The following is an 18,711-nucleotide window of genomic DNA, read 5'->3' as shown; positions in this document are numbered from 1 at the left end:
TGTTCAGGAAAAATATGAAATCTAAAATATATTTTTCCAGCTCAACAACTTAAAAGTGGGACAAAGACTGTGCTTGCGTGGGACAATGTGACGTAGATGAGTGCTGACAGGTGGTGTGAATTTTGTGTTTGGAGTTTAGCACTCGAAATACAAATGCACATCTCAGCTCTCCCTCTGTAGTTGAATAAGCCTAAAGTGAGTTTTCTTTTCTTCACTGAGTTCAACCACTTACAAGCAGTCTTTATTTGTTGTAGTTCCATCATATTCTGCACAGCTTATCTTATTGGTCACTTTTAATGGTTTAATTTTGACCTGCACTTGACCTGTGATCTGAACCCTCAGATTAAAGAGACTTTCAACAGGCTTCTGGATTGACTTTAACTGAGATTAATCAAAATGTAAGATAGTGTCTCAGAATGCAGGGCAGGTGGGAAAAGGGTTAAACATGCAGTGTAGTCCTACATAAAGTGGGAACCCTGGTCACCCAAAGTCCAATATGTTTTATAGTGTTAGACAAAAACTCCCCTCTTTTCCAAAGTGATTAAAAGTGTAACTGCTCTATCCACCAACTCCTTATAGATGTTGAAAATAATGTGAATGGCATTTTCTGTTGTCAGTCATGTCTGTCCCAGATTTGTTCACATTCTCCTTCCTCTTAGTCAGTGGGTAGGTATCCAGAGAACTCATCACCATCAACAACAACAAAGAAGCTCTATTGAGCTAAAACGTCATCCTTGTGTGCATTTACCACACGGACACGTTAAAGTTTGTGTGCAAGTTTGACTTTATTTCAAAACTGAATTATCTGGAAAAAAAAAAGCAGCTCATGATCAGTTTGACTACACAACAGTTTGTTATTTGCTTGGTTTACTGATGAGGCAAAGTTGCTTCTTTAAAAATCGGGGAGACCTAGTTTGTAACACTGGATAGTGGATTTTGGAAATTTAAAACAAGTTTGATTAGTTAAGCAGTGCAGTAGTAAAGTAACTCAATGGAATTAAGCCATGGGCGGCTCCACACTTCGAATGTGCACTGGTAGGGCTGAAAGGAAAAACAGACAATACATTTAACATTAGGATCTTTCAGGTGGTGTTATTTACACATATAAATGCTTTAGGTTTTTTTTTTTTATCCAATAGCATAATGTCTATTAAGAACATGAGTATTTAACGATCAGATTAATATGCATTACACACTCAAAGGGATTCACAGCAACATCGCGACAAGAGGGCAGCAGAAAAGTTCTCTAAAACTATGTCAAGTATGCAGAAAAACTGATTTATTATTATGAAATAAAAAACAAAACATAGAAACATCAGAAATCAATTTGTTTCAGACGATCACTTTTCAACAGGACACCGGCCTTCAGCTGTAAAAAGATCTGCGTTGAGCAAATCACTTCCAGTGTGAATGCAGCTTTAGTTACAAGGCTGCTGCATGATGTTTAAGAACAGATCAAATATCTTGCTTCTTTTGAGAAGATGCCATCAGTACCTGAAACTTTGCCTGATCTGTGTGGATTGCACACACTTGATCGACGCCATACTTTCTGCAAGGGGTCTTTACCATCTTCACAGTTATGACGTACTTCATGCCAGCGACCACCTGTAATGGGAAAGAAAATTGAATACAAGACTTACAGCAAATGAACCCCTCCTCCTTCTCCTCTTTAAACACCCCTACTGTCCCCTGTGAGCCAAGAAGCTCACCAATGACTAGAGAAAACACAAACATCAACACATTGCTACGGTAGCCTTGCCTCAGGTTTCAAGAGGAGAGCCAAATAAACTTTTAAAAAAACATGACTCATCAGCATATTAACCAATCTTTAGCAAAGATGTGCTTTTGTCGGGTTCCTTTTTTTTTTAAAACCCACACTGCTCTTTTGTTCGGGCGGGCCAATGGCTGCCTCAACACAAGCATAAAAAACATTTCCGACCTACTGTTAAAGCTAGGATGAGAGGATGAGAGGATATTAACGTGACAAATTACGAAGCCAGCCATATTTGGGGCAGTACCAACGCCATTAAGAAGGCATATAGCAAGTAAATTGTATGTAACAGCCTCTAGGACTTTAGTTTAGTAGTTAAAAGTGAAACCTTTGAAGGGCGCTTCGCAGGCCTTTTCTTAAGGGCTCACATCACTACGATGGTTTACTGGATTGCTTTCCCCTAAAGAACAATTCAGTTATTCACGAATCTGACCGTTACTCACCTGTGACTGAACCTTGATCACTTCTACCACTTGCCTGATGTACAAGTCGTTGCTGTCTCTGTTGTGTTGGATGACGGCGAAGTGGAGAGCGTTTTGCACGTCTTCATTGTTGATATCAGCGTCTGTCAAGCCCCCGACCGGGGTCCCATACCCAACGGCCAAAGCGGCCGCAAGGACAGTCAAAGCGACCTTCCACATCTTGTTTCTGTTGCCTAACAAACACACAGGAGACGAAGTGAAACACTCCCCACCGTGCCCTCCCAGTTATATCAACATGAACATCACTGTGCCGGAGGAGTGGCACATCTGGCAGAGATCTTGCAGCCAATCGGCAATCCCCACAGCAGAGAAATGTGACTACTATGGAATGTTAGGGTTGAAAATGATTAAATAAAGCTGTTTTTATTATTTTTATATACACAACGCAATGTGCTCATAAACGAATTGGCGCTCTGGGTTTTGAGGGTTAAAACAACTTGTCCAGTTGTATGTCTGGGCTGAAATATTGAGAATGAACATAGAGCGCTTGAGGGTTTTTGCTACATGCTTACACGTCACACTAGATAATGTTTAGAAGGATATTCTCTCGCCAAAGGGAGTTTGAACAGAATGTCCTGAACTGGATATATAGAATCAGTAGTAGGATAATAATAAAATAATCAAGGCTAGGCAGGGAGGTGTTTTCGTGTCTGTCTCTGCCATTCCTCGAAAAAAGAGCAAACAACGGGATTGGGATGACCGGATGTAAACAGAAGAAGAAGACAGACATAATAATTATTTGTTATTGTTGGGTTACAAAAACTGTACGACCCGATCAGGGTTATCCTTCGTGTGAAGACAGATGGCTGTGTTCACATCGAGGTCCTTGTAATTCCAACTCCAGAAAAATCAGGTGGCGAGAAGACAACTGTCCCCAAACCTCAGTAATATAAAAACAAAACTAGATCTCATTGATTTACTGTAAAAGGACTTAAGAAGTGAAAGTTATCAGGAATTATTCCAGTGTGTAAAAGAGGGTAAATTGTTTGGGAGGATTTGAGTTTGTTTGTTTTTTTGTCCAGTTCATACTCCAGACCAGTTGATGGCAGTAATGCCCCATCTGTTGTTTGCCAACCGCCAATAACATTTAGAAGGAGAATAATAGGAAAAGTCCAGCAGCAGAGATCACGTATGATCCAGGCTGTTGCTGTGAACTCGTTCAGGCTCTTTGCGTCTGCACAAACAGCACTCAACTGCCCACGGTTAGCTGCGGAAATCAAACAACTTATTTGATTTGATTTCTGCACATGCAACTTTTGAAGCGCTGGGCAGCGTTAACAAAAAAAATGGGGAAAAAAAGCATTCTTGACCTCTGTCCCATTGTCCAAGTCCATAGTCACCTGTGGACGCCCACTCTTGGAACAGCATGATGCAAAAACTGCAGATTTTGGAGTAGGGACGCACTTAACTCTACACTTTAGACGAGTCGGAATTGAACCCTAACCCTCACTAGGCACAAGACACTTTAACATCCCACTCGCACGATGTACACTTTCAGATTTTCAATTGAAAATTTCCAGATTGTTATAAAATTCACTTACTTACTGTACATAATGTCCTCTTTTTGTATATAATTTACTTACTGTATATAATGTTCTATTTTTTGCACAGTCGAGGAGCGTTTCAGGACACATTTCACTGCTTGTTGTACTCGTATAACTAGGCATGTGACAAATAAAGAATCTTGACTCTTAAATTTGGGTCCTTTCCTGCTTGCCGCACACAGACGTTTCATGACAGACACAGGGTGTACTATCTTTTTGGGTTTATTTTTAAATCATGACTTATACACAGATATAACTTAAAGCGAATCTTAATGATCAGATTATACCTGTCATACGTTGACATGTGGAGATGGTTGGTGTCTGGCAAATACAGATGCACCGAAGTATAGACTTTGTGGTTCACTCTTCTGCCAGAAGACCCTTGGAAAACATCAAACCCTGTCAAATGGAAAGTATTCACATTAATTTCTTTCTCTCCTTTTTATTAGGTTTATTTAGGTTATCCAAGCAGTTTGTATTTAATGCAGGAAACATGTCCATATGATTATTAAACTTTTTATTAGAATATTGTACAAAGTGTGTGCTCTGTCTATAAAACTGTGTAAATAGTAACAGCTGTCAAATGTAGTGATGTAAAAGCCACCATATTTATTTCGTGCTTATTTTCTGCAGTGATCTGAGCTCACCTCCTATCATGAAATAAGTGCTCCAATCAACTGCATTCTCATCTGTCAGCATTTTCCTCAAACTCTGTTCATCCGTGCTGTAGTATGCCATATTTTTCATGAAATTCAGGTCACGCTTGTTCCGTGAAATAAACAAAAGCTGTCACAATCACGTGACAAGCGAAAGATTTCCGTCGAGAAAATCTATCCACAGTTTTCCGACGGGATTTAAACACACCCCGGGGTCCGGTCTGCAGATAACTTTGAAATCAGGCCACGTATCGACCACAACTTCTAGTGTAGTCGGTTTGTTCCTGTTGATTCCGTACAGGAAACCGTACACCTGAAAGCACGAAACACTTTTAAGCGCTGCTGAGGCTGTAAAGCACAAAGACACGCGGTTTATGTCGCAGATACCTTATAACTCTTCGGTAAGTGTTTGAGCAGAACTCCTTCAGCGACCTGCAGCTCGTCTCTGTTCAGGACCTTCATGTTTGGATACCGGAGTTTTCTTACTAATGTACTTTAAACAACCTGCTGTTTTTAAAACATCCCAATCCACCAAAATGGAGAAACCTTTATAAATTATTAACAGTTTAGGCAAAGTCCGTAGGGTTACGATATGACCGCATTGCTCCGGTTGTGAACTTGTGAAATAAACGTAGCAGGCCACTTCCTGTCATAAAAAATAACGTCGTTAATTCACCGCCAGAAGTTTTTTAAAAAAAAAAATAAAAAATGCGTGTTTGTTTTCTATTGCGTAGGAAAAGATATAATGAAATCTGCTAGCGTGTTCATGGAGTGTTCAGGAAAAATAAATATAAAATATAGAAATATTTTTTCCACTTCTTGTATCGCAACAACTTTAAAAAGTGGGACAAAGACTGTGCTTATCTGGGACACGTAGATGACTGCTGGGAAGTGGTGTGTTTGGAGTTGAGTGCGTGAAGGACAAATGCACATCTCCCTCTTCCTCTGTAGTTGAATTAGCCTACACTGACTTCCATCTCTTACCAGCAGTCTTTATTTGCTGTAGTTCCATCATATTCTGCACTAATCTGCATAGTTTGTCTTTTATTGGTCACTTTTAATTTTGAGTACAGGGCGCCAAACCTGCACTTGACCCATGATCTGACATCAAGCTTCTGCGTTGACTTCAACTGCTCTATCCACCAACGTTTAGGTAGACTGAGAGCAGTGGGAGAGAGGTTAAACAAAGCTCCTTATAGATGTTGAAAATAATGTGAATGGCATTTTCTGTTGTCAGTCATGTCTGTCCCAGATTTGTTCACATTCTCCTTCCTCTTAGTCAGTGGGTAGGTATCCAGAGAACTCATCACCATCAACAACAACAAAGAAGCTCTATTGAGCTAAAACGTCATCCTTGTGTGCATTTACCACACGGACACGTTAAAGTTTGTGTGCAAGTTTGACTTTATTTCAAAACTGAATTATCTGGAAAAAAAAAGCAGCTCATGATCAGTTTGACTACACAACAGTTTGTTATTTGCTTGGTTTACTGATGAGGCAAAGTTGCTTCTTTAAAAATCGGGGAGACCTAGTTTGTAACACTGGATAGTGGATTTTGGAAATTTAAAACAAGTTTGATTAGTTAAGCAGTGCAGTAGTAAAGGCAGCAAATACTAATATTAATATATTTATTCCACCTACAGGAAAGTGCATTGCAGTCTAAGAGAAGATTATTCTGACACAAAGGTAAGATTTCCCAAGCGTTCTCGTTCTAGCGTCCCACGTAGATCTCAGTGTTGGCATTCATTCTTCAGTAACTCAATGGAATTAAGCCATGGGCGGCTCCACACTTCGAATGTGCACTGGTAGGGCTGAAAGGAAAAACAGACAATACATTTAACATTAGGATCTTTCAGGTGGTGTTGTCAAATCATGTCAAGTACGCAAAAAAATTTTTTTTTGATTTATTATGAAATAAACAAAACATAGAAACATCAGAAATCAATTTGTTTCACATGATCACTTTTCAACAGGACACCTGTCGTCAGCTGCAAAGAGATGTGCATCGAGCAAATCACTTCCAGTGTGAATGCAGCTTTAATTACAAGGCTGCTGCATGATGTTTAAGAACAGATCAAATATCTTGCTTCTTTTGAGAAGATGCCATCAGTACCTTAGCCTTTGCCTGATCTGTGTGGATTGCACACACTTCCTCTACACCATCCTTTCTGCAGGGGGTCTTTGCCATCTTCACAGTTATGACGTACTTGATGCCAGCGACCACCTGTAATGGGAAAGAAATTGAATACAAGACTTACAGCAAATTAACTCCTCCTCCTCCTCCTCTTCCTCTTTAAACCACCCGTGAGCAAAGAAGCTCACCAATGACTAGAAAAAACACAAACATCAACACGCTGCTACGCTAGCCTTGTCTCAGAGTTCAAGAGGAGAGCCAAATAAACTTAAAAAAATTAATAAATACATGACTCGTCAGCATATTAACCAATCTTTAGCAAAGATGTGCTTTTGTCGGGTTCCTTTTTTTCCTAAACCCACACTGCTCTTTTGTTCGGGCGGGTCAATGGCTGCCTCCACACAGGTACACAGAACATTGCAGACCTACTGCTCAAGCTAGGTTGAGAGGATTAGGGAAGATTAAAGAGGCCAGCCATGTTTTGGGGAGTACCAACGCCATTAAGAAGGCATATAGCAAATAAATTGTATGTAACGACCATCGGACGGCCACTAGGACTTTAGTTTAGTGGTTAAAAGTGAAACCTTTAAAGGGCGCTTCGCAGGCCTTTTCTTAAGGGCTCACATCACTACGATGGTTTACTGGATGGCTTTCCCCTAAAGAACAATTCAGTTATTCACGAATCTGACCGTTACTCACCTGTGACTGAACCTTGATCACTTCTGCCACTTGACTGAGGTACAAATCGTTGCTGCCTCGGTTGTGTTGGACGACGGCGAAGTGGAGAGCGTTTTGCACATTTTCATCGTTGATATCGGCGTCTGTCAAGCCCCCGACCATGGCCCCATACCCAACGGCCAAAGCGGCCGCAAGAATAGTCAAAGCGACTTTCCACATTTTCTATCTTTTGCCTAACAAACACAGGAAACGAAGTGAAACACTCGCCCACCGTGCCCTCCCAGTTATATAAACATCGACGTCACCGCGCGCGAGGAGTGGCATATCTCGCAGCGAATCGGCAATCCCCGCATCAGAGATCGGGTCTGATCCAGGCTGTTGTTGCGAACTCGCTCGCACTCTTTGCGTCTGCACGACTAGCACCCAGGTTCCCGCGGTTATCTGCAGAAATCAAACTACTCATATCGAAAACAAGGTATGTTTAATCTCGCTCGGATTTAATTTCCACACGCGACTTTTGAAGCGCTTTGCTGCGTGACAAAAAGGGGAACAAAAAAAAAAGCCTTCTTGACCTATGTCCCATTGTCCAGGTCTAAAGTCACCTGTGGATGCCCACTCCTGGAACAGCACGATGCAGAGACTGCAGGTTTTGAAGTAGGGCGGCACTTAACTTTACAATTATACGGACAAATAAATAGATTGTTCTTTAAGTTTCCCCTAATATTTCCCCACACTTTGCAGGGACACTTTCTTTGGCTTGAGTGCTGCTCAGCAGCAGCAGCTACTGATCGGCTCAGCCGTGGCAGCAGGTGGAATAATGGCCTACATAGTGTACAAAAGAAAAAAACCAAGAACCATTCCTTTAGGGGACGGATGGTGGGGAGTGGGGGAGAAGACACTATCAGAAGATCAGAAAATCTACCCTTTTCAAGTGGAGACCTCAGACAAAGAGATCGAGGTAGGTTTGAGCTGGTAATCCAACTTCTGAATGAACAATATTTGGGCACAGTTATGCAAAGCAATCTTCTTGATCAACAGGATCTCTATGAGCGCATCGACAGGACACGCTACGCAGATCCTTTAGAAGATGGCAAGTTCCACTATGGCTTCAATTCCACTTATCTGAAGAAAGTTGTTTCCTATTGGAGACACGAGTTTGACTGGAAAAAGCAGGTGGCAGTGCTCAACAAGTATCCACACTTCAAAACCAAAATAGAAGGTACATAACAGCTCAGCAGTGAGTATACTGGATGTACGTCAACCCACACAGATATTTGCGCAATAATCAATCAGCAGTTATTATTAAAGTTGTTGTTTTGCTTTTCATGTGTCAGGACTGGACGTGCACTTTATCCATGTGCGTCCACCACACCGCGAGAATCAGAAGGTTCTGCCTATCATGATCGTTCACGGCTGGCCCGGCTCCTTCTACGAGTTCTACAAGATTCTGCCGCTTCTCACGCAAAGCCACGACGGTGTTGTGTTTGAGGTCATATGCCCGTCTATCCCTGGCTACGGTTTCTCAGAAGCCTCTCATAAACAAGGTAGAATACGTCTACTAATTCTAAATAAATCTGGCGGAAGATATTCACAAATGTGTCTCCACTGCCGCTCCAGGGTTCAACAGCCTCGCCGCCGCCCGGATTTTCCTGAAGCTGATGGAGCGTTTGGGCTTCTCTCAGTTCTATCTGCAGGGAGGGGACTGGGGCTCGCTCATCACCACCAACATGGCACAGATGAAGCCTCAGTGAGTGCAACAAAAACAGAAAACATGCCACAGGTTACTCGCTGGAACAGAAAGTCCCTCGCTCGCTTTGTGTTAATGGAAACATTGTGACAGTTCTTACTGGAACTGTGAAGCATTGTTTGCACTGTGCGGACAGATTTACAAAAAAACAAATGGCTGTGCAAATTCCTGAAGAGTGAAGCTGATTTAATGTGAAAACTGGCACTAACTAACTCGCTGTGACCTTGGTAACGTTTTTTCTCTCGTCTTTTTTCCCCCCCACCATTTCTCTTTTGCAGGTGCGTGAAGGGTCTCCACCTAAACATGTGTATGTCAAATAGGGGTTTCAAAGTCCTGTTGTCCTTGTTGATTGGCCCGTATCTGCCCTTCCTGGTTGGTTTGAGTCGGGAAGATGTTCGCCGGTTGTTCCCTTTCTTTGAGAAGAACGTCTTTGAGATGCTGAGAGAATCGGGCTACTTTCACATTCAGGCCACTAAACCAGATACTGCAGGTGTGACCATAACACAGTTTAGTAAGCTCAGTGTTTCTGATAGTCACAGTGACTGGATTAAAAGGTCAAACAGAAGCTAATGTAAGAGAATCGACCTTAAATTTAGTGATTTCAGCTCTTGATACCGCTTTGTCGTTGCAGGCTGTGGGGTGAATGACTCTCCTGTAGGCTTGGCAGCCTGGATTTTGGAGAAGTTCTCCTCCTGGGCCGATCTGAAGAACAGAGATCTGGAGGACGGTGGGCTGGAGAGGTACAGTTTCTAAATTCTAGGACTGTGGAGATATTTAAATTAACAATTTGATCAATAATTGATTTTATGCAAATATTTTAGTTTTTTAAAAATATTGGTAGGTGTCCCTTTTCCCGACACTAGTCAACAGGGCAAGGATCGACCTAGATCGGTGCAGCTCTAACAATTACGGATTATTGTTTTTCATTCAGCAAGATTTGTGATAGCTGCTGGTTTGTGACTGATAAGAAATTGTGTCATCTGTGCAGAAAATTCAGCCTGGATGACCTCTTGACAAATGTCATGATCTACTGGACCACAGGCTCCATCACCTCGTCCATGCGCTTCTACAAAGAGAATTTGGGGAGTAATCTTAACAACAGAGTGGATTTTAAGTACGTCACTGTGTACTCTCCACACTACACATGAGTGTTTTACCATGTCATGTGATGCCTCTAATTATACATTATATATTTTTTGTTTTAGGACAGAGATTTTTGTGCCCACTGGCTTTGCAGCCTTTCCTAATGAGCTCATGCACTGCCCCAAGTCATGGGCACAAATTAGGTACCGAAACATCCAGTCCTACACTTTCATGCCCAGGGGTGGCCACTTTGCAGCCTTTGAAGAGCCCCAGCTGCTTGCTGACGACCTGTTCAATTTTGTCAAGAAGGTGGAGAAGTCCTGAAGCCCTCAGTGAACTCGCAGACCAGTTATAGCACATCTGTCCTTTATTATTTCAAGCAGGAGACATACAAATCCTTAAGTTGAACATTTTTACACCACGCAGCATCTTATCACTTGATTCGTGACACTCAAATCATTTGCAAGCTTTTGATATATGTAAACATGCTCAGATGACACTGGCATAAAGAAGTCTTGGTCATTAAAAATGTATTGCACTAATAGTGTGTGTATTGCTCTGTGTTAAATGAGGACAAACATTCTTTTAAACGATCATTTGTAAAAGAAAAGGGTAGCACACCATACTGTTTATTTCACTATTGTTTGAATGAACATACTCTGAAACAAAAGAATACGTCGAAATTGATTAAAATATGTACATTTTAATAAAAAACACAAATGTTTAAAGTTCCCTTGGATTGCTGTTAACATTTACTGTAGTACACAAGCACCAGAAAGAAAGTGCTACACTCTAAAGACTTACTGTCCAACTTTTAGGGTCAGTTACTGAAGCCCTTAATAGTCACAGGTGCCTGAAACCACACATAATCCTCCCAGTCTGACCCTTCCGCCCTTGGTTCCTTGCAGACGTTTGGATCGCTAGACAGAACGATGATTTGTTTTTTTACACGAGTTGGGACTTTAAATTGGAGTTTGGGTCGAAACCAGCCTACACCACAGTCCCTGTGAGCCAGCACCAAGACTGTGGTGGGCATTAAGCGAACAGGTCTGGTGTCAGACAAAAGGTCAGCCACAAACAGTGTGCGGAAGATCTGCCTCAAGCACGATGACACCCGTAGACACAGATTCCCACCGGATGATGCCAGGGACTCCATGTTTATCTCGTACAGCTCTTTGGGGAGGACAAGCGAGCCACCCATTAACAGGAGCACACGGGGCACCCTGCTGAGGGAGAACAGCACCTCCAGATGCTGCAGCACTTCCTCCAGCTCCTGAAGGGTCTGCTGACACTTGCGCCAGTCCATGTCTGCTGAATGCACCGGTCTTCGATTCACTACGTCTTTATCCTGAAAAGCAAAAGAGACACCAAACATGTCGTGTTAATCTCACATCACCAACATTTCGTCAACTGAACAGCTGGAGGCATCTACCATAAACTTTTCCTGTTCACCTGCACCGACGCTTGCTGCTTCCTCTGGGAGTATACCAACTGGTCATACGTCATGGGCAGCTGCTGTCTTTGATAGAGGATGCACTTGAGGATCTCGCTGACGAAACGACAGCAGCCTTCCTGAGTTACAGTCCCCGGGAAGACCACGTTCACGCAGCCTTCCTCCTGTGCCCTCCTCACCACCTCGGCATCTCTGTCCTCTGCATCACTTTGTATACTGGCAGTCACTTTAATATGTTTAAAACCTCCCTGACAAGAAGCGTTATCCTCCTCTGTGTTATCTGGAAAAAACAACAACAAACAAACAAAAAATCAGCTTAACATTTATCTGAAAAGCCCATCTACTATACCACTAGATTATATATTTGTAGACTTGTAGGATGTGTTGGTCTGCAGCATTTCTGATGTAGCTGATAGAGCTGGGCTAAACAATCCCAATATCCATAGTATCGGATCACTACTAGTGTGAGAGTCCCGTCAGTTCAGTGTGTAAAACTGAATTATATTAAATAATTTTTTAAACCCTCAAACATGCACCATGAAAAATGCCTGAACGTCTTTGAGTTGACTGTCACGTCTGTTTTATTTATGACCTACAGCACATTTAAATAACAAACTATTTGCTTCAATTTCAAAATACACCAAAAACAGAAAGGTGTGTTTTTGGTGTATTAAATAATTATAGCAGAAAGTTAGAAACAAAAATCAGTGATTTAATGGTCGTTAAATGTGTTCATTTGCATATTGACGATAATTCATCTGATAAATCATGACACACTGCTCTCCCTACAAAAGTTGCCTCTATAGGTTAAAAGTATTTGCAAAACTGACTCTGTATTTACTCGGTACCGAGTCGATACCAAAATGTACAGTGTAGAACAACAGAAGTAGCTCTAGCTGTTTTCTCCCTTGAAATCTAATTTACATCAAGAAAATAACCACAAAGTACTAATATCCTTAGACCAAAACCTTAATATAGTTTAAGAAACGTGATCACAGCAGTGGGTCTACTGTGATCACCCCCTCCCTCGTTGGGGAACACATGCACTCACACCGGTTATGTCACCTACTTTGATCGGCGGGTATAGCGGTGTTTTCCTTATCGTCAGTGTCGTTCACGCAGTGCTGTCTAGAAGAGTCGTCTTTTAACTTTACAGCATTTTTACCCTTCAAATGTGTGTTTACGGGACTTGGGGAACGTTGTTTGCTGATTTCCGGGGAAACTCGGCTTGAGTTTGGGTCTTCGGATACAGCTTGGACCTCAGGCGGTGTCTTCGGTGCCTCCGCTATGCTAATATCCTTTTCCGAGGAGAAGGAAAGGCGTCTCTTTATCCCGAGGTCTCTGCTTTTATCAGTGGACACATTTTCCGTGTCCTCGGAGTTTGATATTATTTTTAATATGCTCGAGTCTTCTGCCATAGTTTTGAATATCCGCGCCGGGTTACGTCTTTTTTTCCCGGTGCATCATGGGAAATGCTCGTCAAAGGGAAAAAAAGCCACATTCACGTCACATATAAAAAAATAGAAAAACAAACGATGACTTTAAACTACCGACGGCCTTCTTATTGGTTCCTCAAACAAAACACCCTTAAATGCGTTTATTCTTACTGATTATAATTTCAAATAAGGCGTCAATTAAACTCCTTTAACTGTGCTAGCGTGTAACAGCTCCTTAAGTGGTTAAAGTAACTCAACGTATTTTTTCCCCTGACCATTTAAATAAACATTTTATTGGCTAAAATAAACTGAACTCCTGAGTCTCATTTGGAGCAATTACAACTGCCTCATTCAAATCACCTTAGGTTCACCTCTAGCCATTTAGAAAGTATTGGGTTTTATCAAATAAATCCTGCGTGTTTTTACATTGAATTTATTTACTGTTTTATTTATTAGATATTTAAACTACTTGAAACTCAGTTAAAGTCTCATTTAAATGCATAAATATTGACTGATCCTCATTAAAAAAAACATCAGACAGTCACGTTATTTGTAAAGGTGAGCAAAAATAAAATAATTTAGTTGGGGTGCACCCTAGCGGTTAGTTTGTGCAGTACATGGAGAAAACAAGGGCAAACCTCAGGTGTGATAATTAGCAGTGAAAACTTCTACAGATATCCAAACGTTTCTTTTAAAGAAGCACAAAGAAAGGTGGGGGAAGCGGCTGGACATTGTTTTGCCAGATTTCTTTTTAAAATATTAATAATGACTTCAGTGCGAGTAGCAGTCCGAGTCCGTCCATTGAACAAAAGGTAGGGAGAATGACTTCTTTTATTATCCAACAAGCTTTCAAAATGGGCTGTCTGTCACCCCCATACACTTTTCACAGAGAAAAGCAGTTATCCTCGAAGGTGATAATTCATATGAAGGAGAAGACAGCAACCATTCAAAAGGTATAGGTCTATTATCACAAAATGAAACGCACTATACTGCAGTAAATGAAGTTATTACTGAAAGTCAGCGGTACCTGCGTTTATAATTTTAGCCCACAGTTCGAGGGGACGAGCTCAAGGGCGCAGGGAAAACCTTTTCATATGATTTTTCATATGACTCATTTGACAGAAGAAGTCCCACGTTTGCATCCCAGGAGAAGGTATCTGGATTGTTCAATATCTCACCTGTTTAGAGATTTTATATTCCTTGTGAATTTTTAGTGGGGGTTAACGACCACGACTTTAGTGTGAAAGAACTGTTTTCCTCATTTTTAAATAATCTTTTCTCTGCTGCCTCAGATCTTCCGAGACTTGGGGTTTGAAGTCCTGAAAGCTGCATTTGAGGGTTACAATGCCTGCGTGATTGCTTATGGGCAAACAGGCTCAGGGAAGTCCTACACTATGATGGGTCCTTCAGTAAGGTCTTCTATTAACTTGGCAAACATTGTAACAAAAGTTTAAATGGAATTTATTGATGATTTGTGTGTGGTTTTTTTTCATTAAAATGCATTATTTATTTATATATATATATATATATATATATATATATATATATATATATATATATATATATATATATATATATATATAAAAGCTTCCAATCTACTGGCAGGTGACAAATTAAAAAAAAAAAAACAACCTTAAGTGCCTTTGTGGTGTCCCGGTACCTTAATATTGTTTCAAGTCTCTCAAAGTTGAATTGAGGGACACCATGGATCTCAAAGATGCTTATTTGGTGCTTTCATTATGATGACAGGGATGGAGAGCTCTGTCACACACATCAGTCCAAACTTTCACATAGAATTAGTTTGAGAGCTGGTGACTGTAAAGGTCACGGCGTACGGTACTATTCACATTCATTTTCACACTGTTTCTGTGAGTCATCGTGCCCTGTGGATAGGGACTGAATCCCTTCACTGTAGGAGTCAATGGTTCAAGTCTGTTCTTTGACATGCCATCAATAATTGTGATAAGCCCTTTTTGAAGGTGCATGCCTTTCATTCAGTTTTTTTTTTGTCCTTTTTTACCAGAATAATGTGAATAATTTGTGGTGAAAAATTGCATTTCATTCTTTTTAGTTTTGTTTTTATTCGAGGTACAGGGCCTATTTTTCATGCCTCATTTCAAAATGCATGCCGAATGTGACCTGTAAATAAACCCGACCATAATCAGGGAATTATGGGATGTCACAGCTCTTTACAGATAACACTGCAGTAGTGCTAACCCCACTGTGCACACAGCACTGACTTCTCGTCGCATTAGAGGCTGGCTGATAGCGGCCTCATCAGGTGTGTTTGTTTCTCCTTACTAATCAGAAAATTTGATGAGGCCAGCAACCCACCGCTTTTTTTTTTTCCCCTCACCTTGCGCAGCAATGGGAATTTCACATTATCAGTGAGGTTTCAGCTTGTCTACCAGGAGACTTTTGCAAGGTCATCACCAGAGCTGCTGTCAACATCCCAGATAATTATATATGGCTTTTAATGCTTACTATCTGTTACTTTGTAATTAAAACAAGGGGGCATGTAGCTCAGACTGGAATTGCTTTTATGCTTCAGTAATTCTATATCAGGATGAGCTGTTTGTGTTATTCAGCAGACTTTGCATATACTGAGTTGTGGTCATGGCACAGCATTACATAGTACGACACCCAAATTAAAAGAGCATAGCAGGAGCATAATTGTCATTTTAAAGTGTCTGTATCATTTTGTTTCCTTTCTAATGTGTCAGCACGATAAAGGTTTAATCCCACGGATCTGTGAAGGCTTGTTCTGGGAGATATCTCACAGGAGCAAGAGCGATGCCGTGATGTTCCACACAGAGGTCAGGTAAAGAACCATCACACTTAACTCAGAAATCATATTTCAGTAGAGAGAAACTTATTTTTTGTCAGTGATGAACCTTCAAGTTTTTTTTTTTCCTTATTATTTTTATAGCCTCTGACAGTGGACTTGTTTCAGGTTGTCCTGACAGACTTCAGTGTGGCATTGGATACCGCTGACCACAAAATGTTATTAGAGATTAAAACACAGCATTGATAATAAAGACAATGTGCTCCAGTGGTTTAAATCTGTCAGATTGTAATTTGTGCATGTAAATTGGGAGTCTTTAACACATGTAGCTTGGTCATTGTTCCACAGGGTTCTGTGCTGGGACCATTTATATTTACATTATATGTGCGTCATTAAATTGCTTCAGCAGTATCATTAGAAGGCATAGCATAGGTTTTCATTGCCATGCAGATGGTACCCAGCTTTCTTTACCCATGAGACCAGATAACAAAAATCAGTTATTAGGGTTAGCTTAATGACATCAAGACCTGGGTTACATTTAAATTTCTTCTAAATTCAGACAAACCCAGTGTTGCAATATTTGGCCCTAAAAAGGAATCTTGTAGTCCTTCACTGCAAAAATTAAATATGTTGGACTGCTTTCTGACATTTGTGTAATATCTCTAAGATTAGAAAGATCCTGCCTCAGAGTGATGCTTAAAAAAAACTAGTTCATGCATTTATTACTTCTAGGCTGTACTGCTGTAATTCATTATTAAGTTGTTCCAAAAATTTCCACCAAAAACTTCAGTTAATTCAAAATGCTGCAGTAAGACTACTGGCAGGGACTAGAAAGCACATTTCCTCTATATTAAGTTCTCTTCAGAAGTGAATTTAATATCCTTCCCCTGACATATAAAGTCTGAAATAATGAGGCCCCATCGTATCTTAAAGACTTCACACCATCATATTATCCCAATAGAGCATTCTGCTCTCAAACTGGCTCACTTGCTGTTGTTAAGTTTCTTAAACTGGAATGGGAGGAGGTAGCACCTTAGCTTTCAGGCCCCTCTCCTGCGGAGCCAGATCCCAGTTTGGTTCCGGAGACAGTCACCCTCTCTACTTTTAAGATTAGGTTTAAAACTTTAATTGTTAAAAAGGACTTTTTCCTTCCCACTGTCACAAATTGCTGCTCATAAAGAGTCGTCTGATTGCCGTGGTTTTATTCAGAATACTGTAGGATCTTTACGGTTTAAAGCACCTTGAGATGGCTCTTGTCAATTGGTGCTATATAATTCAGCTTGAGTTGAATTGAAATGAAACTTTATATAAGCATTAATCTCAGAGAGAATTGTCATCCAGTTTGAAGGGAAACAAATTTAAAGAGGTGGTTCTGCTTTGCTGGGCAGGTTAATTATCATGCAGAATGTGGAGAACGAAGGATATGAAGCAAAAACGTGTGCAATGCTGTTGTTTCACAAGAGACATGGAGGCCAGTGAATTAAAAAGACTTTGGGCATTAAACAGTTTTATAAAACTACTGGTGTTGCTGGAGAGCATCTGGATACAGACTTTTTCCTGTTGTTTATATGAAACTATGTACTTTGTGCAAAGGTCTACTGTTTTTAGCCGATGGTAACTCAACTCAGAAGTCAGAGTGATGTATCCGTGATGATTCTTATTGAGTTGTTCTTGATTGTAGAATATACATGAGCCAGCAGTAATAAAGGGTAAAAAAACCCATTCCTGTTCATCATTATTCTCACTTTGCTGGAACAGTCACATCATTTAGAAAAATTGAAAGGCCTAAATGTAATGAAACCAGAAAAAGGCACAACGTTTTATTGCTATAACCCTGTAATGTTCAAAATCCCAGATGAAATCTAGTCTCATCACAGTGTGTTTTATGTCCCAGCTGTTCCCCTAAATTATTATGTTAGGAGATTAGATTGCTGCTTTTAAGTCAAACTACTTTGAAATCATTGTTTTGCCATCTGTTTGCATGTGCACTGCTGGCACATTATTTGCATTTAAATTAACTCTGTAATTGGATTTTATTTGATCGCGTTTGCATGTCTGTGTTTTTTTATTTTTATTTTTTATTTTTATAGAATATCTTAAAAAGACTCAGGTACAACATTTGACAATTAACACATCTGTACTTGTTCTGTTTTTTTTTTTTTTTTTTTTTTTTTTTTTTTATAAGCGAAAGAAGCTGCAGAGCTTGACTTTGTGTTTTTTTTCCCTCAGAATACATCAAAATAAAACAACATCAACAACAAAATGCTAAGTTTGCTGTCTGAGTTCTCAGCCCTGTGCTGGGAAAAAACATACACGGCTACATGAGCAGGGCATGGTTCCTCCCATTTTATTACTGCCATGCATGCTTCTCTAAAGCCTAATTACTTTATGCCCCACATTGTTTGTTTTTGAATCAGACACTAGTCCCATTGCGTCTTGCACAGATGCACCATAACTTTGATTAACCTCATAGGACCTGCCGTCCACATATGTGGACATCACATTTTGGGTTATTTAGACCAAAATACTCAGTTTTGCTCTACAGGGGCCTGATATCCACTTACGAGGACATTATACTGCTACTGTTCTATCAAAATTTCAAATGAATATCCTCATACGTGGCTCTCATTTTTCTCAGAAACAAATTGGGTAAAAAAAAAAAATTTGGTAATTCTTTGTTTTGATATTTATCAGGTCCCAATCAGCCCAAATATCAAAGAAATTAAAAATGCATGCCGTGGAAGAGTTCAGGTCTTAGGAGGTTAAAGCACTCTGTCAAACCTGCTTTCCATATTTTTCATTATTTCTTTTGCCAGTACATGCAGAACGCCATAAGAAGAACCATTTGGCCTCACTGTGCATCTCTTTTCTTAGAGAGTTAATAGTAACTTTATTGGTATTTGGCATGCAGATTAACAATGAAAACAGATATTCCATTGCAT

The 18,711-nt window shown here is 40.4% G+C and overlaps 5 protein-coding genes across 6 annotated transcripts in view; 2 read left to right on the top strand and 3 right to left on the bottom strand.

Moving 5' to 3' along the window:
- Positions 1-766: 766 nt before the first annotated feature.
- On the bottom strand, positions 767-5,574 carry LOC113034988 (cystatin-like). Of its 2 annotated transcripts, none has more exons than XM_026190202.2 (5): positions 4,841-5,574; positions 4,085-4,196; positions 2,215-2,426; positions 1,495-1,605; positions 767-1,041 (listed from the first exon to the last, which is right to left on the bottom strand). In XM_026190202.2, the coding sequence occupies exons 2-5, from the start codon at positions 4,089-4,091 to the stop codon at positions 964-966; spliced, it is 408 nt and encodes a 135-aa protein (XP_026045987.2). In that variant the 5' UTR covers positions 4,092-4,196; positions 4,841-5,574; the 3' UTR covers positions 767-963. The 2 variants fall into 2 exon arrangements, with proteins under 2 accessions (XP_026045987.2, XP_026045988.2); XM_026190203.2 differs by lacking the exon at positions 4,841-5,574 and adding an exon at positions 4,445-4,591.
- A 265-nt stretch (positions 5,575-5,839) lies between these two features.
- Positions 5,840-7,484, bottom strand: cst3 (cystatin C (amyloid angiopathy and cerebral hemorrhage)). Its single transcript, XM_026190204.2, has 3 exons — positions 7,287-7,484; positions 6,567-6,677; positions 5,840-6,264 (listed from the first exon to the last, which is right to left on the bottom strand). Exons 1-3 carry the CDS (start codon positions 7,482-7,484, stop codon positions 6,184-6,186), a joined length of 390 nt encoding a protein of 129 aa, XP_026045989.1. The 3' UTR covers positions 5,840-6,183.
- A 117-nt stretch (positions 7,485-7,601) lies between these two features.
- Positions 7,602-10,637, top strand: ephx5 (epoxide hydrolase 5). The gene is made up of 10 exons (XM_026190188.2): positions 7,602-7,740; positions 7,856-7,919; positions 8,007-8,223; positions 8,304-8,484; positions 8,600-8,809; positions 8,883-9,012; positions 9,291-9,502; positions 9,644-9,752; positions 10,001-10,126; positions 10,218-10,637. The coding sequence occupies exons 2-10, from the start codon at positions 7,897-7,899 to the stop codon at positions 10,417-10,419; spliced, it is 1,410 nt and encodes a 469-aa protein (XP_026045973.1). The 5' UTR covers positions 7,602-7,740; positions 7,856-7,896; the 3' UTR covers positions 10,420-10,637.
- On the bottom strand, positions 10,445-13,210 carry mad2l1bp (MAD2L1 binding protein). Its single transcript, XM_026190190.2, has 3 exons — positions 12,618-13,210; positions 11,548-11,828; positions 10,445-11,443 (listed from the first exon to the last, which is right to left on the bottom strand). Exons 1-3 carry the CDS (start codon positions 12,964-12,966, stop codon positions 10,916-10,918), a joined length of 1,158 nt encoding a protein of 385 aa, XP_026045975.1. The 5' UTR covers positions 12,967-13,210; the 3' UTR covers positions 10,445-10,915.
- A 205-nt stretch (positions 13,211-13,415) lies between these two features.
- Positions 13,416-18,711, top strand: part of kif16bb (kinesin family member 16Bb) — a 28,590-nt gene continuing 23,294 nt past the window's right edge. Inside the window, exons 1-5 of the mRNA XM_080287733.1 lie at positions 13,416-13,796; positions 13,874-13,937; positions 14,030-14,137; positions 14,277-14,393; positions 15,708-15,805. Coding sequence (XP_080143859.1) covers positions 13,750-13,796; positions 13,874-13,937; positions 14,030-14,137; positions 14,277-14,393; positions 15,708-15,805 — 434 coding nt within the window. The 5' untranslated portion in view covers positions 13,416-13,749. The remainder of the gene's footprint in view (positions 13,797-13,873; positions 13,938-14,029; positions 14,138-14,276; positions 14,394-15,707; positions 15,806-18,711) is intronic.

Source organism: Astatotilapia calliptera, chromosome 13, assembly GCF_964374335.1.
Source record: "Astatotilapia calliptera chromosome 13, fAstCal68.1, whole genome shotgun sequence".
Classification (NCBI taxonomy): Eukaryota; Metazoa; Chordata; class Actinopteri; order Cichliformes; family Cichlidae; genus Astatotilapia; species Astatotilapia calliptera.
The sequence above is the reverse complement of the archived record's forward strand: the minus strand, read 5'-3'. Positions and strand labels throughout refer to the sequence as shown.